Source organism: Syngnathoides biaculeatus, chromosome 2 (assembly GCF_019802595.1).
Source record: "Syngnathoides biaculeatus isolate LvHL_M chromosome 2, ASM1980259v1, whole genome shotgun sequence".
Lineage (NCBI taxonomy): Eukaryota > Metazoa > Chordata > Actinopteri > Syngnathiformes > Syngnathidae > Syngnathoides > Syngnathoides biaculeatus.
The window spans coordinates 28,525,995-28,548,121 of NC_084641.1; the positions used below are offsets into that span (position 1 = coordinate 28,525,995).

The following is a 22,127-nucleotide window of genomic DNA, read 5'->3' on the forward strand; positions in this document are numbered from 1 at the left end:
GGCTCGTCAAGCGGAGAGGCGATTGCTTCCGAAAGTGTTCAAAGTCATCATGAAATTTGCGAACGGATATATTGTTAAACGATCAAAATGGGGTCTGCGAGTGTTTTTCCTAACATTGTCATATTCATAATTACATTTTTTCATATGTTTATTTTTAGATCAGATACCACGGATGCTAGAATGTTTTGCACATTGAAGTATGGATTTCACACAAATAGCCGTGCAGTAGATGGCGATGGTGTGTTCGTTGACTTAAGTAACAGGTAGGCTGGCTCGCTTCTGCACATGGTGGCGTGTCCGTCTCCACCACTGATATTAAAAAAAAAAAAAAAGACTGGATAGCGCATACATATCTAGCGGTATGTCGATTGGTTGTAGCCGGTTGGTCGCCATCTTGGTACTCCCAAAACGCGTGGAGGACACGGTCTACAGGTTGGATTGTGGCAGAGTTTTTCTCAAAATTTGCCATGTAGAATTAAAACTGGTCGTGTGAGATTGAGATTTTTTTCAGTTCTGGTAATATAACGAATTTTGAATTCGACTTGATAAACCAAAGAAGGCTAAGTGCAAAGGAAAGACATAAAACACTGTGACTAGCAAGAAATCTTGCATATTACGCCGGGCCCAATTTCTGTGACATGTTAACTTCCCCCAAATATGCTGTGAAGCACTATCATCATAACATAGCAAAAAAAAAAAAAAAAAAAGCATTTTTTGGTCATAAAAACATGAAATTTTAAATAAATCAGTTTGATATATTTTCGGAAATAAGGACTCGCAATGGGAAAATACATGCTAAACGCTAAAAGTTCATTTGTTGTCTCTGCGACGTCAGAAAATTTCAACTTGTTTCCTCGCATTTGAAATTCAAATTCAATTTGCAGAGTTCTGTATTATGAAATTCATTAAAAATTTCACAGAAAATGTGGTTTTCTTGCTTATCTACTGAGTTTGGGAAAATATCAATCGTAGGGCACATGGAGACAAACAGCCACACTCACAATCACACCTAGGGGCAATTTAGAGCGTCCAATTAATGTTGCAAGTTTGTGGGCAGGGACGGGGAAAACATGCAAACAGAGGCGGTTCCGGGATCGAACCCGGGACCTCAGAATTTATGAGGCCAACGCTTTACCAGCTGCTCCACCGTGCCGCCCATGCTCACAATACCTCACCGTTATCGTTGATGAGATGGCAATTTGAAATTTTGGTCTGGATTCGAGCGACAATCATGGAGGTTGACACATGTGATTTGCCTTTGCGGGCCACGTACAATCATCTGGCGGGCCGGATCTGGCCCCCGGGCCTTGAGTTTGACACCTGTGCCGTAAATGCATAATTATACTGGAGATGCAGTCATCCACAACCCACGCCAAAGCCCTCGCATACCGAGACCCCATGACTTGATTCAGAATCCGTCTTCATTGTCCATTTGTTCATGCATCTTTGAAGACGGCCCACACTTAGAACTCGGATGTTATTGAGTATTTTTGTGTTTTTCAGGCTACCATGAGAAGTTGAAACGCAAATATTGTGGGTTTATAACTACCCGAGAGTATGTGCTCAATTGTCTGATCATGTGATCCGCAGGCTGAACATAAATTAAATGGTTAATATTACTTGAAGTGTCTCTATTTTGTGGATCTCCAAACCAACGACACCAAGCAAGGCACTGCCCGTTCAGGAAACCTGTTAGCCCGTGAGCTAGCTGCCGGCTAGCACCTGTGATTGCAGTTGGGAAAGGCCTACAATGGCCCAGTGGCACATATTCCAGTCGCAGCTATAAATATATTATCGTGGTTCAAACATATAGGGATGTGTGAAGATTTGATTGCATAATTGATGGCACCCGTCGCCGTAGCACTGCTGTCAGTGGCAGTTGAGGAGGTTGCAGTAGAGTTGAAGTGGAGAGTGACACGGGCGGCACTTTTCATCACTAAGTTATGAGTATTAAAGCAGTCGAAATGGTCGACTACTTGAAATATAACATATTGATGTGATGTATGTTCAGATTCGAAAGGCTTTATCGAGTTCTGATCAGTTTTTTGTTGATGATAAACATTCGTTTTCAAAATGTGGAGGGCCGCATTACCGGGTGTGCCGTGGGACCTTAAAAGACTAAACTAGTGACGTGAGGTGCACGCCCGGTGTGGTATTAGATTCATATTTAAAAAGTGATTATTTGAACAGCCGCTAATTTAAATATCTGACATCAAATTAGCAGCCTGGCATTAAAAATCGGTGGACTGATATTTTCTGACCTGATAGCTGAAGCTTAATTTCCAGGTTTTTCTTTCTCGAATTAAATCCCATTTTGGTGACGTGTCCAGTTCGAATATTTTTTAAAAATCATTTCGTTGTGATGTCTTTTATGATTGGTTTTCACCAAGAGCATCATTTAAAATGCACATACCGGAGCTGCAACGTATTTTTTCCTCCCCAACGACGCCAAAAAGTTTGTTTTGTCTTCCTGCCTGGAAAGAAGATGGACTAGTCCATTGCGTGAGATGGGGAGGGGGCAGCAAGTACTAACTAACCGACCGTGTTGTTGGAGTCGCTGAGTAAAATAAACCTCACGGATAAAACGTGAGTAAATGTTTGTTCACTAAAACACACAAAAACGGGATTACAACACCAGTGTTTGAAAACCCTAAAACAGGAATAGTTGCTTTACATGTATAAAATATGAATCAATATTTTCACGAGATGTTTGGGGAGAGGGGAACCAATGGAAATTTTGCGGCACTAGGAAATTGAACATCACCCATCGATAAGTCCGCTTTTTACAAAGGTAGTATATTAAGTACTATATTTTCTTGGCCGCTTATCCTCACGAGGATCGCGGAGCGTGCTGGGGCCTATCCCAGCTGTCAACGGGCAGGAGGCGGGGTACACCCTGAACTGGTCGCCAGCCAATCCCAGGGCACTCACAGTCACACCTCGGGACAATTTAGTGCATGTTTTTGGAATGTGGGAGGAAACCGGAGTGCCCGAAGAATACCCACGCATGGGGAGCACAGACAAACTCCATACGGGCGGGTTCGGGATCGAACTCGGGTCCTCAGAACTGTGTGGCCAACGCTTTACCAGCTGCTCCACCGTGCCGCCGCCTCACCTCACATTTAGATCTTATTCTAAGCCACAGGTGTCAAACTCATGGCCCAGGGGCCAGATCTGGCCCGCCACATGATTTTTTTTTTGTGGCCCGCGGAGTCAAAATCTAGAGTGTCAATTTTCATGATTCTTGCAAAATATGGACCAAAATTTCATAAATGATGAAGTTGAAATATTGCAAGCATTTTTGTGTTTCCAGTAGAAAAAACTCGAGTTCTGATTCCAAAAATAAATAAATTGTAATAACAGGAAATAAATAAATAAATTCATAAATTGACGGTGTAAATACGATGAGACGATTAAATATTTTTATTGTTTCACAATCACAACGGCCCGCCGAGGGAAGCCGGAACTACGATGTGGCCCACAGGGGAAATGAGTTTGATACCCCTGTTCTAAGCGATAAGAAAATGATAAAATACTATACTCTAATAATAATAATAATAATAACAATAATAATAGTACATAACAAAAAAATGTTAAACGCATACATGAGCCTGACTATGGGAAACAAACACTTGCCAACAAACTCTTCTGTTGTAGTACAATAACTTCCGATAGGTGGGGCTGTTGCTCTGTTTGTTGGGGAGGGATTTTTAATTTTTTTTTTTTTTTTAACTTTTCATGATGTAGCAAAGTTGTGCCTCCCCCAAGTACGCGTGTGTACAAAGTAATAAAGTATTTAGTAGTTCCTTATTTGCTCACCCGGTTTCTTCAGTGGGTGGAGCCGCCTGGGAACTGGAAGGGGGGGGGGGACGCGCGAACGCGCAGCGCGAGCCCGCGTCCAAGCAGTCCCAAGTTCGGCCATCGAAGATCAACAAGTCGCCCACCTGCGGACCAGAAGGACTCATGACGGCCCGCGGCCTCAGCTACGTGCGCGCGGCGCTCCGGACCGGCCTCGGCGGCCGGCTGCAGGTCAAAGTAGGAAAGGCGAACTTGCGCACTTCGCTCCATCTTTTTCATTTTGATTTTATTTTTTTTTTGGGACCCACTTGTTGAGTTCGAAACGGGATGAGCGGCGCTAAGAAGATTAACGGCCTGTCGGTTGAGGCAAGCGTCGTGCAGCACCGCGCGGCAGTCGGCCGTTTTTGATACCGGCGGCGGGTCCGCAGCTTTTGGACCGGAGACGCCGAAGTCGTCAAGTTCTGAACGAAATACTAAAAGTAGAATTACTGGGTCGTACTTGAAAATTGAAATACAATATCCGTTTTAATAAATAAACAAAAAACAAAAAACTATCTTTCATACAATATGACGCCGAGCGACGTTGTGTATTGACGACCAAAATAAAATGCAATTTTTTTTTTTTTTTGGTGTGATATTTCAGATCAAGGTGGATAATTTTTGAAAGGCATAAGGGATTTTTTTTTTTAATACGCAAATATGTTTAAATAAGGCCAGGGATGGGGAATATGTCGCTTCTCCAAAATCTGCTGCCATCGCCGTCGCAACACGTTTAGTACAGCAAAGTAAGGAGTACAAAGTATTGTCTTTAAATGTGGGGAGTAAAAGTTACGTCCATCCAGCCGTTTTCTTTGCCGCTTATCCTCACGAGAGTGTGGCAAAGGGGTGTGGATCATTTCAAAAGTATTCCGAACAATTTAACGTCACAATTTCATCCTTAAAGCCGTCAAAAGAGGGTTTTAATAAATGCGACGCTGTTGAGCAATTGTGTAGAATCCATCCATCCATTCATTTTCTTTGCCACTTATCCCCACGAGGGTCGCAATCAATATTTTCACGAGATGTTTGGGGAGGGGACAAGTGGAAATTTTGGGGCACTAGGAAATTGAACATAGTCACCCATCGATAAGTCTGCTTTTTTAAGGCAGATTTTTGTCTGCCTCAGGGAGTACAAAGTATTGTTTTTAAAAGTAGGGAGTAAAAGTTACATCCATGCAGCCATATTCTTTGCCACTTATCCTCACGAGGGTTGTGGATCATTTCAAAAGTATTCCGAAATGAGCGATTTGACGTCCACTTCATCCTTAAAGCCGCCAAAAGAGGGTTTTATAAATGCGACGCTGTTGAGCAATTGTGTAGAACCCATCCATCCATTTTCTTTGCCGTTTATCCTCACGAGGGTCACAATCAATATTTTCATGAGATGTTTGGGGGTGTACAAGTGGAAATTTTGGGGCACTGGGAAATTGAACATAGTCACCCATCGATAAGTCTGCTTGTTTCAGGCAGAGTTTTGTCTGCCTCAACTCACATCCATCCATCCATTCATTTTCTTTGCCGCTTATCCTCACAAGGGTCGCAATCAATATTTTCACGAGATGTTTGGGGGGGGGACAAGTGGAAATTTTGGGGCACTAGGATATTGAACCGCTTTTTTTTAAGGCAGAGTTTTGTCTGCCTCAGCTCACATCCATCCATCCATTTTCTTTGGCGCTTATCCTCACGAGGGTCGCAGAGAGCGCCGGAGCCTATCCCAGCTGTCAACGGGCAGGAGGCGGGGCACACCCTGAACTGGTCGCCGGCCAATCGCAGGGCACATGGAGGCAAACAGCCACACTCACAATCACACCTGGGGGCAATTTAGAGGGTCAAATTATTGTTGCATATTTTCGGGACGTGGGAGGAAACCGGAGTGCACACCCGGAGGAAACCCACGCAGGCACGGGGAGAGCATGCAAACTCCACACATAGGCGGGTCCGGGATTGAACCCGAGACCTTAGAACTGTTGAGGCCAACGCTTTACTAAGTGATGCACTGTGTTGCCCTAAAATGTACAAGTTGCTGTAAAAATAAAAATACAGATATTTGAAAAAAAGAAACATTTCAGTACAATAACAAAGTATTCATACTTGGTTACTTGCTACCGGTGGATATCAGAATCATCGTTATCTACCAAGCTACAAATGAAACGGGTGGTGTAAAAGTACACCCAGGCAAACGTTTGTGAAGATTTATAAATCATTCAAAGCGACAACGTAGAAGTGGACCACAGAAAGCTGCACAAAACTGGACGAGTTTCAAATGACAGTTTTGAATTGGACCAGTAAAAAAAAAAAAAAATTATGATCAATTATTGCCACCGACAACAACCCAAAAAACGGTTTCCAGCTCCTCAGAACAATCATCATTTATGTATCCATCCGTTAACCAGGCCGCTTATCCTCACAAGAGTCACGGGACAGGCGGATACTATCCCAGCTGGCTTCGGGCGAGGTCGCCAGTCAGTCCCAGGGCAAATATCGACACCGTCACTGAGCGGGAATCGATCCCCCGCTGCCCACGCCAAAGTCAGGCGTGTGTATCACTACACCATCGGTGACCCTAGTCATCATTTATTATCTTTGAAATATATTGATTGAGGTGGCGCAGGTGGGAAAGCGTCGGCCTCACCGCTCCCAGTTACCGGGTTCAATCCCAGACCCGCCTCTGTGTGGAGTTTGCATGTTCTCCCCGTGCCTGCGTGGGCTTCTTCCCACATCCCGAAAAACGTGCGACATTAATCGGACGCTCTCAATCACAGGTGTCAAACTCAAGGCCCGGGGGCCAGATCTGGCCCGCCACGTGATTTTATATGGCCCAATAGGCCAAATCTAGTGTCAATTTCCATGATTCTAGTAAAAATCAGTACCAAAATTTCAAATTGTCATATATCATAAATGATAAAGTTGAGAGATTACAAGCATTTTTGTGTTGCCAAACATGAACAGTTTGAAAAACACGTTAACCTTGATTTCTGATTCCAAAAGTAGTTCATAAATTGATGATGTAAATATTAGGTGATTTTAAATATTTTTGTTCCACGGTCATAATCTCCCTCCAAGGGTAACCGAAATATCAGTCAAAAATGAGTTTGACACCCCTGCTCTAAATGGCCCGTAGGTGTGATAGTGAGAGTCCGGCTGTTTGTCTCCATGTGCCCTGCGATTGACTGGCGACCAGTTCAGGGTGCACCCCCGCCCCCTCCCCGTTGACAGCTCGGATAGGCTCCGGCGCTCCCCGCCACCCCCGTGAGGATAAGCGCCGAAGAAAATGGACGGACGGATGGGTTTCAAAGTCCAAACGAAGCAGCAACTGCCCGACAGAGTTGGCGGTTTCTCGACGCTAGCGCCTTCTCTCTTTGGACCCGCAGGCGTGTGCTCCGGCCTCTTGTCGACGGAAGTCCTCGCACACCGTGAGAAACGCAGACACGACATTCTGGTCTCGGGCCACGTCGGCCTCTCGTCGCCATCCCTCACTAACGTCCCTCCTTTGGTCTCCTCCGCCACAAAACCGTCTCTGCTCCGTCTGGACTCACCAGATGATCGTGAGTACGGACGATGACCGTGCAGGTACAAGTCGTCGGGGGAATTTAGCGCCACTGTGTGCGTGTGTATTCCAGCCTCCGCCGGCGCAATACGGAGGCAGGCACACCGTCACGCTGATTCCCGGAGACGGCATCGGGCCCGAGCTGCTCAACCACGTGCGGGAGCTGTTTCGGTGCAGAAACCGGAAACGCGTTGACTGGACACGCGATCGTTGAAATCAAGACGAATAATCATCACCGATCTCGTTCAGTGTTTCCCCAATCTAACAATCTAGAATTTCAATTTCTCCTGGGGGGGAAACAAAAAAAAAAAAAAAAATCTTGTCCCAACTGGCTAACTTTAGCGGGTATTGAACCTTCTGCCATCCAGCACGAGTGCATCTGCCGTAATTTCGGGCCTATAAACCGCAACTTTTTTCCACACGCTTTCGACCCTGCGGTTCATGCGGTGATGCGGCTAATTCGTGTATTTTTTTTTCTAGCGGCCCGCAAGGGGGCACTCGAGCAGAAAAGGTAAGAGTGAGACCGGTGGAATATATGTGCCGAGGAAGTGAGTTTTACCGGTCCGGCCATGTCAGCGCTGCGCTAGCGTGTTACTGCCGTGTCTCAGGGATTTTTACCGGTATATTTTTTCTAACCGGCCCTGTTAGCGAGGCGCTGGTGTTAGCATTAGCGCGGCGCTAGCATTAAACTCTCTGTGTGCCATCTTTCTTTGTAAATATCCCGTCTTTCAATGTGGGCACTCGCGGCTTTTACACAGCTGCGGCGTATGTATGTATGTACCAAATGGTATTTCCTTTACAAATGTACCGGGTGAGGCTTATAACCAGGTGTGCTCTCAAGGCCCGGGAATCACGGTAATTTTAGTACTCTACATAATTTGTCATTGTGTCATCCACGTTAATGGACGTGTTATTGTATTGAACGTTTCAAATTGACAATTGACAAATGACTTGATTGAAAAACATTGGCTGTGAACATTTTTTTTCATGCCCACAATCTTTTAATTTCTTTTTTTAGGCTAAAATGAATGAGGATCAAAAATGGGAGATCAGACACTGAGGGCTTCGAGGCTCCACTGTACTCGATATGGCTAATTTGTGCATTTTTTTTTTTTTTTGTAACGCCCGCAAGAGGGCACGTACTCGAGCGGAAAAGGTAAGAATGAGACTGGTGGAATATATGTGCCGAGGAAGTGAGTTTTACCGGTTCGGCCCTGTTTGCGCTGCGCTACTGTGCTCCTGCCGTGTCTCAGTGATTTTTACCGGTATGTTTTTTTTTTTTTTTCAAACGACCTTGTTAGCGGTTAGGTTAGTGCGGCGCTAGTGTTAGCGCAGCGGCACTAGCGTTAAACTCTCTGTGTACCGTCTTTCTTTGTAAATATCTCGCGTTTCAATGTGGGCACTTGCGGCTTTTACACTGGCGCGGCTTACGTATGTACCAAATGGTATTTCCTTTACAAATGTAGCAGGTGAGGCTTATAACCAGGTGCGCTCTGTAGGCCGGGAATTACGGTAATTGTGGCTTTGGCTACGTGTCACTAGCATAGATAGATGAAGACAAATGCATGATTTGAAATAAGTTCATAATAATTTTCCGGCTCACGTTCATGCGCTGGAGCACAGCGGTTGGGAATCACTGATTCTCGAAAATCATCAACATGAGAATCCATTAGGAGGAATTAGGAATCTACATTTTCCCCATCAGGTTCTGTTGCGTCCCGGTGGACTTTGAGGTCGTCAACGTAGACTCGTCCGCGGCCTCGGAGGATGACATCAACAACGCCATCATGGCGATCAGGCGCAACGGAGTCGCACTCAAAGGTAAACGACGTCTTTTATCTTGTACGGATGTTTATATTAACTGCGGATTTCTGCAGGGAATCTTGAGACCAACCACAATTTACCCCCCTCCTACAAATCCAGAAACAACCTGCTACGGTGAGTCGGACTACAGCGACAGCCCCCGTCAGCAAACCTGCGCGCAATTTCTCTCCCAAAACGTAGAACCGTCGACTCAAAGGCTGCGTTCTCAGCTGAGGGTATAGTGCTATGTATGATTTTTAAAAAAGAAAAAAACAATCTTTTGATCTAGTCTAATGTGGACGGAATACGTGTGTGAAGGGACACGTGTAAGCTCAAAACACGTCACATGTCAGGAACCAACGGTGTGGGGCTGGACACAAATGCAGGACTCCCGAGACGAGGCCACGATGCTATGCACTGTTTATTCAAGAAACAGGGTCGTACACTACGTAAGCAGTCCGAGAAGGCAGAGATACAGAAACGCTAGGCTAGGCGGGATCCAAAAGACATGCGCCAAGGTCCGATGACTATGAAGCAAACTAACTTAACTCAACAGGACAGGACCAATCTAAACGGCACAGAATCGCTGTGACGAGGTTACCTTGACACTACACTATTTTCAGTGGTGGAGATTCCTACTGTTAGCGGATGCAACTCACTAACTCAAGGCAACGAACTGGCAAAACTCCAACTTAAATACTTGGTCTAATCACAGTGCCTTAAGCAAAACAGCTGTAACCGTTGACAGGTGTCAGAGATGAATCCGCCCAGAGAGGTGGCCAGGCCCCGCCCCTCTTGGTCGTGGTCCAGCCTGCTCATGACATCACATGCCGCAGTGGGTTTACGGAAGTAAATACTCTACAGCCCCCGTGTTGGTCTCGTCCTGACGCATTTGTGGCAACGTCAAGAATTTTGGATCTTCTTTTCTTCTCGGTCGTCAGCAGTTTTCTTTTGCTGCATGTCCTGTTTTGCCAAACAGTTTCGATGGCGTGTTGTTGGGATGAGCGTGATCTGAGCGTCCAGCCGGCAGTCGAGTCGGATTCATATCTGATTTCTATCCGATTACAAAATAGGCCTGGGTAGGATTTGACAAAATCGTAGTAGTGCCGTTTATATGGAGGTGAACAAAGCCAAGCAAAAACTGGAAGTGACCTGAACTATGAACACAGCCACGAATATCCCGTAAGACCTTTGGAAAAACCCGCATTACAGAACTCGAACTGCACATTTTTTCACCAAGGGCCTAATGAGCAAATCCGGCTGAACTTAGCTCTTTCCGTCACACAACGCTGTTAGTAGTTTGTCAGTCGAGATGCATCACTCCAACACGAGCCAGGGTTCTGACACTATCTTGTGATTTCTAGAACTGTCAGGACCCATCGGTACGGAGGAGGACCCAAATGCAAGACTCTGGAGACGCAGAGGCAGTTTGGGAAAAGTGTTTATTCGGTCCAAAGTTGGGGATCAGGCAGACAGTCAAGTGGAGCAGCGGAAGTCAGGACGTCGGCGTAGAGAGCAGGTCCGCGGGCAGGCAGGGGTCGGTACACGGGAGATCGATCAGATTACGAGGTCGGTCAGAGGACAGGGGGTGGTCGGTACACCAGTGTTCATGATCAAGAATACGGGAGTGCAGGAACGGGGCATGAGTTGCGACGATCTGGCAAAGACCAGTCGTCTCCTGGGTCCTATAAATACAGGGGTTACTCAACGAGGATGAGGCACAGGTGTGCTGGACCGGCAGGAACATGACAAGAACAAATTCTTTTCCTTTCAGTTTGTCCAGGTAGGGGTGGCCACAGCGTGTCATCTCAGATGAACGCGTATTTGTTTTGTACAGTTTGCTATTCCTGACGCAACCCCTCTGCATTTTAATTGGGGAGAGACGATTACAGGACCTGGTATTCTCAGGCGGTCTCCCATCCAAGTACTAACCAGGGCCAAACCCGCTTAGCTTCCAAGATCTGACGAGATCAGGCGTTCTAAAAAAAAATGTCTCTAGGTGAATGTTTCACTGAGCATCTGAAGTGTTGACGATATACCCTTTCCACTTGTATGTGTCCCCATTGTTGGTTTCACTTTCCCTCGCGTCGCAGAACCACTTTGGATCTGTACGCCAACGTGATGCACTGCAAGTCTCTGCCCGGTGTGCCGAGCCGACATCACGACGTCGACATCGTGATCATCAGGGAGAACACGGAGGGCGAGTACACCAGCCTGGAACACGAGGTGCGGCTCGACTTTTTGCCCAACCTCCAACTTGTAAACTTGGGTTCTGGATTCTTTGCAATTTTAGAACTGACTCAACTTCGATTTTAAACACGACTCTCCTGCTTTCAACATTGTACGCGTAGTGTGAGGCCGAACAGATGGATCTCACCTTCGCCTGCGCTTCCTTGTACAGAATGTTCCAGGAGTGGTGGAGTGTCTGAAGATCATCACCAGGAGCAAGTCTTTACGCATCGCCGACTACGCCTTCAGAACCGCCCGCGAGAAAGGTCGCAGACGGGTGACCGCCGTGCACAAGGCCAACATCATGTGGGTGTTCCCTCGCACGCCTCCGCCTGCATCCTCTCGCTTCTTGAAGCTTGATCTTAATTTTGCGTTTGGAGCAGGAAGTTGGCCGACGGCCTCTTCCTGGAGTGCTGTCGGGAGGTCGCCGGCGGTTTCCCGGAGATCGCCTTCGACAGCATGATTGTGGACAACACCACCATGCAGGTGAGTGTCTACTGGATTAGAGCAAGTATTTGTACTCGGGTGCGTAAGTTCCCCCAAACCAGACCTGTGTGTCTCAGCTGGTTTCCAGGCCCCAGCAGTTCGACGTGATGGTGATGCCCAACCTGTACGGCAACGTGGTGAGCAACATCTGCGCCGCGCTGGTGGGCGGACCCGGCCTGGTGCCCGGAGCCAACTACGGTCGGGATTACGCTGTGTTTGAGACGGTGAGAGGAATTTTATCGGAACTTCCGACCACGTTGGATGCTGGAGACAGTTGACCTTTTCGTGGATGTTTTACTATTTTGTCATATTAACCATTTGGGAAGTGAGAACATTAGCTGTTGATGGAATTCTTCCGCGACTTTCAACTTCACTTGGTGAACAGTCTGGGCTGTGAGTTTCACATGGTCACACATTTTCAATGGGAAACAGGTCTAGACAGCTGGCAGGCCCGTCTCGTACTGGATTCGCCCGATTTTTTTTTTTTTTACTACGGAGCCACGCTTTTGTAACCTACAGAATCTGGCTCGGCATTGTTTTGCAGCATATGGTGCGCCAAAACCTGTTCGTACCTTTCTGCGTTAATTTACGTAGTTCTTAAGACTAATCCTCATCCAGTTCCTTGGTGGGGGGCACACTTCAACAATTTGTTCCATTGTCTGCTGGGCCTGGGGTTCCTGCACCTTATACGAAGGCTGGCCAAGCGCAGACCATGACGAGTTCTAAATCGATTCATGCTTGATCACTATTTCCTGAAAAACTCGGTGCCAGGGACCTGTTAGTCTGATACCAGATGTTGACTGGGGACCTCTTTGAATGCCCATTCCTTCTTTCAAGCACCTTGGGTCAGAAAGTCACCCGTTGAGGTGTTCTTCCAGATTAACTGATTAACTGCATACCCTCACAGATTCAGTTTTTGACCTTTTGCGTTAACAATCCAGATGTTCCTCTTCCTCTTTGACTACAGCACATTTTCTTTTTTTTTGCTTTGCATCAGTCTATCCTAGATGACGTTGCGTGTGAACGTCCGAGCCTTTCGGGGATGCCCCTTTTCTACCCAATCATGACACCCACATGTTTCCAATTCACCTGTTCACCTGTGGAATGTTCCAAACACGTGTTTATTGACCATTCTTCAACTTTCCCAGTCATTTGTTGCCCCTGTCCAAGCTTTTTTGAATATGTTGCGGACATCAAATTCAAATTCATTTTTTTTAATGTTCTGTCCTGTACGGAAGCGTGTTGCTGCCACACCCAAAAAAAAAAAAAAGTCACTATCATGTTATAACTGATATGTTTCACGTTATAATGTGGATGTTTCATGTTATAACATGATATGTTTTACATTATAATGTGGTTAATTACACGTTATAACGTGAATCATTTCACGTCATAATTCATTTCACATTATAACGTTGAACGTTTCATGTTATAACATGAAATGAACCACGTTATAACGTGTAATTTATCACATTATTTCATGAAACATAGCACGGTAAAACCCAATAAGTTGTACGTTATAACCTGAAAAGTTGGCATCAACTTGATGCGACACATAACTTCCGAGGTACAGCAAGACCCAGTGAGAATGGACTCTCATTGAGTGTCGCACAAAATGTGGATTTGGTGAGCTTTTGACAGAGTCGTGGTGTATCCGAAGACTGCCTCTTATGTATGGAGCAAAAGCATGTAGTCATGTAGTAGAACATGTAGTAGAACCGGAAGTAATTGCCTGTTGGACAGTGTGGTGAAATTTCTTTATTTATTATTTACTAAGTCATAACGTCAAAAAAAATCTGTCATAACATGAAACGAATTATATTAATGTAGAGCATATCATGTAATAACATGAAAGTTTCACACTATAACATGAAATGAATTACGTTATAACGCGAAACCTTTCACATTATAACGTGAAATGATTCACATTATAATGTGTAATTAACCACATTATAACGGGAAACATGTTATAACATGAAATATCTACATTATAACGTGAAACAAATCACGTTATAATGTGATGGTGACCTTTTTTTTTTTGGGGTGTGGCAGCAATACGCTTCCGTAGTCCTGCCATAGAAGTCCAGGAAAAAAAAAAAAAGTTGTTTTAAGTAACACTATTAGAAAAATGTGAAAATTACATAGCAGACGAAACTTAATTAGCAAAGGTGTAATGCAAAAATAAATTGCTTCCATATTTGCAGAATTGACCCCTCCGTACAGGGCACTTAACCACGCCTCCTGAAGTGACGTCACGCCACGTGCGCTAACGTCAGACAAACAATTAGCAAAAATGGCGGCGCAGCAAGAAAAGAACAGAGCGAAACTGTCCGATTTACCGGCTGATTTCTCACTCGCATTCTTAGCTAACAGTGAAATATCGTTGAAAAGCAGACAGCAGGGCTTCGAGTATTTCAGCGAGCAGTATTTACATGCATATCGACGGAGAAACCATCGATATTAGCGCGAGATCTTTCCAGAGTCAGAGGAAGACCGAGAAGCCACATAATATAATATATTATAACCCAAAGACGAATTTGTCATTGACAGTTTCCTATTTTCCTGTTACATATCACACTTGTGTGCAGAATCTGTATGTGTATCTGTACAGCCGTTTGTGAACCGCCGTATGAAGGAAAAGAAGGCGAGTCTTGATTTCCGAGTTGTTTCTCTCGTTTTCTTTGTGTAACGTCACGCGCTCCCCTCAATAATTATTCTTGAATTAGTGCCGAACCTACGCTACTCCCGACCGAGTACGACAATCACTACTTTGGTGTCCTCAAACATCCTTCCTTCAGTCTTGGTGTCTCGGTGCACGTCGAAGGCTTTTAGGACTCGCTAGTCCGGTTCAGCTTCGCTCGGGAGCCGCCGAACAGAGACACGTCAGATGATTGCAAAATATCGCTCAACACAGATCAAGTGTGACAATCATTAACACGTAGCTATATTATGCAAGTGAAGCACTGCTAATTCATTTATATGAGACATGTATTGAAAATCAAATATAGGGCTTACCTTCGTGCAAACATATCTGTTCCGGTTGATGGATTCAGTTGATGATGCGGTCTTCCACAAAGTTTGATCCGTCAAAGACATTTTTCGTACTCGGTCTTCTGTTCCGGTTGATTTTAGATGGATTCAGTTGATGATGCGGTCTTCCACAAAGTTTGATCCGTCAAAGACATTTTTCGTACTCGGTCTTCTGTTCCGGTTGATTTTAGATGGATTCAGTTAATGATGCGGTCTTCCACAAAGTTTGATCCGTCAAAGACATTTTTCGTACTGGGTCTTCTGTTCCGGTTGATTTTAGATGGATTCAGTTGATGATGCGGTCTTCCACAAAGTTTGATCCGTCAAAGACATTTTTCGTACTCGGTCTTCTGTTCCGGTTGATTTTAGATGGATTCAGTTAATGATGCGGTCTTCCACAAAGTTTGATCCGTCAAAGACATTTTTCGTACTGGGTCTTCTGTTCCGGTTGATTTTAGATGGATTCAGTTGATGATGCGGTCTTCCACAAAGTTTGATCCGTCAAAGACATTTTTCGTACTCGGTCTTCTGTTCCGGTTGATTTTAGATGGATTCAGTTAATGATGCGGTCTTCCACAAAGTTTGATCCGTCAAAGACATTTTTCGTACTGGGTCTTCTGTTCCGGTTGATTTTAGATGGATTCAGTTGATGATGCGGTCTTCCACAAAGTTTGATCCGTCAAAGACATTTTTCGTACTCGGTCTTCTGTTCCGGTTGATGGATTCAGTTGATGATGCGGTCTTCCACAAAGTTTGATCCGTCAAAGACATTTTTCGTACTCTGTCTTCTGTTCCGGTTGATTTTAGATGGATTCAGTTGATGATGCGGTCTTCCACAAAGTTTGATCTGTCAAAGACATTTTTCGTACTGGGTCTTCGGTTTTGGAAAGGGTACGAATCGAACTCCACCAACTAGCCTTTCAGGATACCTGTCGTCACTACTACAAAGTCCGTGACTACACCTCTTAACCATATTTTTTGTTAAAGAACCCAAATACGCGATAAAACGCCAACAGAAGCTATACTGGACCATCCAGCCAGCCAGCGTTGTCTGAGAAAACTGCGGGTCCAAAAAAGGGGTGTTCTTTATGCAGATCTCTGGCCTCTGATTGGTCAGTGACGCGGATTGCGCAATTTCTACGGAGGGGTCAATTGTGAGGAGGGCAGAGAAGTGGCAGGAATCCCACGCAGGCACGACGAGAACACGCAAATATGTTGTGGTGCGATGTGGCGCGCAGGGCACCAGGAACACGGGCCGGAGCATCGCCAACCGCAACACCGCCAACCCCACCGCCATGCTCCTGGCTTCCTGCCTGCTGCTGGATCACCTCAAGCTCAGCGCGTACGCCGCCATGATCCGCAGGGCCGTCCTCTCCACCGTCACCGAAACCCGGGTACGGGTCGTCACGCGCGCTCGGCGAGGTCTGGGGTTGAAAAGAGGTGCAAAACTCTGCGTAAATTGCCTTTGGAATTTACGATGAGAATGTCTGGAAAGGTTCCAAATTGGGCATTTCCATGGGAATTAGCTGGGAATTGAGGTGGGAAAGACTCCAGCTCACCTGCAAAGCTTGTGAGGATAAGCGGGACATAAAACGGACGGGTGCAACGATAGATTTTTGTGCCATCGTCAGCAGACATCCATTTGGCATAGATAGCGTGCGCATCTCCTTGACCATCTTCCAGGGCATTACGGTACTGTCATTGCTCAGTTTTCAAGATACTTGGAGGAAATCTGCTTGAGTAAGATTATGTATCTAAATATGTATTTCCTACTGTATAAATTCTCTACAAAGAGCCAGACTTTGAAGTCATGGGTGTCAAACGCAAGTCCCGGGGGCCAGATGTGGCCCGCCACGTGATTTTATGTGGCCCCGCGAAGCCACAAATCTACAGTGTCAATTTCCACGATTTTAGTAAAAATCTGTTCCAAAATTTCAAATTGTCAAATATCATAAATGATACAATTGGGAGATTACAAGCATTTTTGTGTTACCATATGCGAATAATTGAAAAACACGTTATTCTTGATTTTGGATTCCAAAATTAGTTCATAAATGGATGATAAATAATAATAGTAAATATGATGAGATGAATAAATACTTTTTGTTCCACAGTCATAACGGCCCTCCACAATAATGTGGCCCACGAGAAAAATGAGTTTGACACCCCTGCTTTAAAATGAACAATTTCTGGTTATATTTCAATATATTCCAATAAATTCCCATGGAAATTGTCCAACCTTGAAAGTTCCCATAATTTTGCAGCCCTAACAAGGACCGTGTTATCGATCGATTTAATTGAGGGTTTTATTAATCGGCCACCTTCCCCAAATTTTGATTGATTTTGAATAGAGGGGGGTGGGGGTGGGGGGATCTATTCACATAAATCTATTTTATTTGAAGGCCATATTGCCCAGCCTCACTGCAATATTTCTGACATTTGATTTTTTCTTTTAATCCCCCAGCTGCACACGCAGGACCTGGGTGGGCAAGGGTCCACGTCGGAAGTGGTCCACTTCATCATGGAGGCCATCCAGCGCACCGGGCCGCTCACAGTGCGCGTCTAGAACGCGTGCAAACGTTGCACGCGGCCTCGCGCAACATTTCGGATGCGTCCGCGTGAGCGCTGCTAGTCGCTCTTGCTAGTGTTCGTACAAAAGTCAAGTTTACTTTTAATTCTGAATCATATCTGACTGCTATTTAATGATATTTTCTGCCCAGATGAAAAGAACAAACCCATAGAGCAATAAACACTCTAAGATCTGCTTTAGTGGGCCATTTAACGTGGTGCAGTGGGCCAAATCTGTCCCCCGAGCTGCGAGTTTGATACTAGCTTTATGGTATTATTGTTGACGTCAGGATTGGGATCCAAATATTTGTTAATTAATACATCGTACTTCACATCAGCAGATTGAGTTTTGAACTGAGGCACATTTGCCGCGTTGGCATGTTGCTGTGAACTATTTTAACGAACTTGTAGAGTTCAAAATAAACCCAAACACACTATAACTTATTTTCCATGTGTATTGTATCTTTTGTAATCATTGCTCACTGTACAAGTTATAGTTTTTTGTACTTTTGTAATCATTGCTCACTGTACAAGTTATAGTTTTTTGCTTGAGTGTGCCTGCTAGCTGTGTTAGCTGCTATGCTAAATGGTTAAGAACTAGCTAAACAGTAAAATACAAATATGTATGAATGTATTTTTCAGATAATGTAAGTATCAGGGTTGCGCTGGTTTCAGTGACATTTATGGATTAAAAACAATAAAAAGTAGAGTACTTTGGCTATAGATTAAAAAAATATAGAACGTACTTTGGCTAAGGTCAAAGTGATTAGCTTGATGACATTTCTGCTGAATCATGCGGTTCTTTTTTTCCCCTTTTCCTCAAAATTGCTCAAATGTTTTAGAAACTGTTAATGTGCACGTTTAGAGACAACTTTAGAGCATCATTAGTACTATTTGAAATATACACAAGAAAATGTATCAAAAGGTACAAGGAAGAGCAACAAAATTCATAACAGAATAAGCCCATTTATAACTGATTGATTTGTTATATGTTTAAATTGAACATCAAGAGGAAGGGACGAGGATAAAATCAAACAATTTAGGGGTTACTTAAGTGCCCTTCAGCATTTCGAGTAATATTTAGGAGTCACTTTTACGACATTTGCCTCAGGGCAAGCGCAAGTGCACATTTCGCTAGTTTGTGGATGAACGTGGACTTTTGTGTGCATGTTGGAGGTCAACTGATCTGCAGCGCCGAAGGGAATTAAATGCTCCCGCAAGCGAGGGGATAATGGACCTTTCCGATGGTGATCTTAAGCTCCGCCCCCTTAGCCATGTCGCACAAGCTTCCAAAATGGCGACTGAGCAGAACATGTTTGAAGTCGATTCTCTTATCGCGTATTCCAGATAATATTGGGGTAAGTTTTTTTTTGTCAAATGCGTCAGACTTGTCCAAGAGAATCCTACGGAGAGTTCTCGAGTATTTCACGCAAGGATATGTACACGGAATTAAGATTTTGGACGGAGCAGGACGCAATGTCAAGAGTTACAACGAAACGTTGGCGATTGATGCACAAACGGTTCGACCCCTCACAAACGTCATATTGAAATCCAACAGGGTAAAATAGTGGAATCGTACTGCGCGCGTAAAGCAGGGTGAGTACTTTTTACTTGGAAAGATCCCGAGTAATATCATTGTAGTCTTTACAAGTGAGTGGGTGTATTCATTTGACCCGACTCGTAATGGAACCCAGTGCTCTGTCTTAAAAGGTCCGATGCGATACTGTCATGTCAACTATCAGGAAGAGCACCTATCCCCCTCCAGACCCGCAGGGGGCAGAGAAACCTCAATCACACAACTCTTGAAACTTCCTGTCAGAGGCCAGGGGCGGCCATATTGCTCACGGACAGCGCGTGAGCTTGTGTGGAACAAAGAAAACCTACCAGCAAAAGGAATAAATCACTAACAACTGAAGCAACCAAGAAGCAGCTAAAAAAAACCCGAAGGCACCCCTCAGTTTCCAGTCAGACGCAACTGGTTTTCAACTGTCAAGTTGTCTTTTAACTCCGTCAGTTCTTTGCCCCAACTTGAAAAGGGCCTTGGTCTTCAACCTAATCAGCCTCCAACCACCCTCGTACCACCTTAACCATCAATAAACAGTGACAAGAGGAAGATTTGAGTTTGCCATGTGTTTGAAGACCAAGGCCCTTTTCAAGTTGGGGCAAAGAACTGACGGAGTTAAAAGACAACGTGACAGATACAAATGGGCAAATAGACATTTCCCTTGCATGACGTGGCACATTTACGTATCGCTAAACCGACTCTTCGGCATCAAACATTCCACACTTCATTCGGCAGGTCAGTGATACGCCAACAAAGTGAAAGTTGTTCTCCTGCAGTGTATAAAGCACTGATAATAATTGATACTTCTTCCTCGCTTACCTTTGAACATACAGCCTTGTGTTTCTTGATCTTGTCCATATTTGGTTGTACGTGCGGTCTTCCGCAAGCCTTAATCCACCGTAGACACTTCGTCAACTGTGTTTTAGGCTTTGGAAAATGAATCAAGCGGGTCCCTTGTAACCAGAATCAGAATTGCACATTCCCCAAGCGCTTTTCCTTCGTAACGTTAACTTTTCCAAGCGCAGGCTACTGACAAGCAACCGGCATTGCTTGAGGGAAAATATGGCGGGAGGGCGCGTGTCAAGCCAGGGGTTAAGACAATGCGGCTATCTGATTGGCCATTATCGTACGAGTGATTGACAGGTCGCGATGCAGTTGGGCCACTCGAAGATGGAAGATCTTCATCCCGCAGGTAGGGCGGTAGGGTGGTAGAATTCAGGTTGTTTGTACTCCCAAAACGTGTGGAGGACACGCTTTACAGGTTGGATTATGGGCGGGGTTTTTCCTCAAAGTTTGGCATGTAGAATCCAAACTGATCATGTGAGATTGACATTTTTTTTCAGTTCTGGTAACATGAAGGATTTCTAATTCGACTTGGTAAGCCAAAAAAAAGGCGAAGTGCAAAGGAAAGACATTGAACACCGTGACTAGCAAGAAACCTTGCGTATTAGCTAGCGCCCGATTTCCGTGACATGTTAATACTCTGTGAGGGACTATTGTCATAAAACGTCATAAAAATATTACATTTTAAGTCAATCCGGTCGATATATTTTGGGAAATAAGGACTCGCAATGGGAAAATACATAAACGCATTGTTCATTTGCTGTCTCTGCGACATCCAATTTCAGACAGAAAATTTCAACTTGTTTCCTCGCCTTTGAAAATCAAATTTCAAATGCACAGCTCTGTATTATGAATTTCATCAAAAATTTCACCGAAAATGGGTTTTCCTGCTCATCCATTGATGAAGTTTGGGAAAATATTGACGTGGCTTTTTTGTGAAAAACCGCCGACCGATAAAGGTGAAGCAGAGGGTGAACGGTGAACAACAACAGCCGGAAACAAAAAAACTTTGTTCAGGTGAATTAAACTCATCAGAAAATAAAAATAAAAACCCTTACAAACAAAGGTTAATCTTTCTAACTTATTTGTGGAATGTTTTCTCACAGCCACGAAACTGGCGATTAACACACTGGTCGGCTTTGTTGTTTTGGGAGTATCAAGATGGCGGATGGCGACTTCAGTTTTGGTGGCCGATGAGGTGCCATACAGTCTTTTTTTTTTGTTTGTTTGTTTTATTTTTAGATCAGTGGGCTCCCCCCTTCGGTGACAAACAGGAGAAAAAGAAGCAACTTCCTCAAGGAAAAAGAAGAAGAGGAAAAAAAGAAATCATTCAGTGGTGGTTTTGTGGGGGATGAGGGTGGAGGCGGGGACAGTGTTCTCGGTTCGAGGCTAAAATGACGCGTGCTGGTGCCAAAATTCCCAAGTGTTATGCACGTACTCTAAAGCCCTTAAATGTGGTTCAGGATGAGACGGTTGGTTTTGCTTTTTGGTTGCTTTGTTCCCATAAATCACTTGTGTCAAAGTCAATCTTCCGAACTTACCCTCGGAACTGGCGATCAACGCGCACGTCGGCGTGGTTGTTTTGGGAGTACCAAGATGGCGGATGGCGACGACGGTTTTGATGTCCGATGAGCCATCCAATCTTTTTTTTTTTTTTTTTTTCCAGATCAGTGTGAGGGCTCTGCTAGCCATATGCAACATAAAAAGAGCCAGATGTGGCTCGCGAGCCAAAGGTTCCCGACCCCTGTCCTCTTCTTCTTTTCCTTTCGGCTTGTCCCGTTAGGGGTCGCCACAGCGTGTCATCTTTTGCCATCTTAGCCCATCTCCTGCATCTTCCTCTCTAACCCCAACTGCCCTCATGTCTTCCCTCACCACATCCATAAACCTTCTCTTTGGTCTTCCTCTCGCTCTTTTGCCCTGGAGCTCCATCCTCAGCATCCTTCTACCAATATACTCACTCTCTCGCCTCTGAACATGTCCAAACCATCGAAGTCTGCTCTCTCGGACCTTGTCTCCAAAACATCCGACTTTGGCTGTCCCTCTAATGAGCTCATTTCTAATCCTATCCAACCTGGTCACTCCGAGCGAGAACCTCAACATCTTCATTTCTGCCACCTCCAGTTCTGCTTCCTGTTGTTTCTTCAGTGCCACCGTCTCTAATCCGTACATCATGGCCGGCCTCACCACTGTTTTGTAAACTTTGCCCTTCATCCTGGCGGA

The 22,127-nt window shown here is 44.8% G+C and overlaps 1 protein-coding gene across 4 annotated transcripts; it reads left to right on the forward strand.

Moving 5' to 3' along the window:
- The first annotated feature begins 49 nt into the window (after positions 1-49).
- Positions 50-17,944, forward strand: LOC133514036 (isocitrate dehydrogenase [NAD] subunit gamma, mitochondrial-like). Of its 4 annotated transcripts, XM_061845274.1 has the most exons (11): positions 3,846-4,035; positions 7,209-7,382; positions 7,458-7,555; positions 9,090-9,205; positions 9,262-9,322; positions 11,281-11,413; positions 11,589-11,722; positions 11,800-11,902; positions 11,980-12,126; positions 16,171-16,326; positions 17,397-17,944. In XM_061845274.1, the coding sequence occupies exons 1-11, from the start codon at positions 3,964-3,966 to the stop codon at positions 17,496-17,498; spliced, it is 1,296 nt and encodes a 431-aa protein (XP_061701258.1). In that variant the 5' UTR covers positions 3,846-3,963; the 3' UTR covers positions 17,499-17,944. The 4 variants fall into 4 exon arrangements, with proteins under 4 accessions (XP_061701275.1, XP_061701267.1, XP_061701258.1 ...); XM_061845283.1 differs by lacking the exon at positions 16,171-16,326 and having other exon boundaries at positions 3,844-4,035; XM_061845291.1 differs by lacking the exons at positions 3,846-4,035; positions 7,209-7,382; positions 7,458-7,555 and adding an exon at positions 50-263.
- Positions 17,945-22,127: the final 4,183 nt, after the last annotated feature.

Excerpts from the sequence above, each read along its gene's own strand:
- LOC133514036 (XM_061845274.1), top strand. The coding sequence starts at position 3,964 with ATGACGGCCCGCGGCCTCAGCTACGTGCGCGCGGCGCTCCGGACCGGC. Across the intron at positions 11,414-11,588 it reads ACACCAGCCTGGAACACGAG|AATGTTCCAGGAGTGGTGGA; the intron begins GTGCGGCTCGAC and ends TTCCTTGTACAG. Across the intron at positions 16,327-17,396 it reads CCACCGTCACCGAAACCCGG|CTGCACACGCAGGACCTGGG; the intron begins GTACGGGTCGTC and ends TTAATCCCCCAG.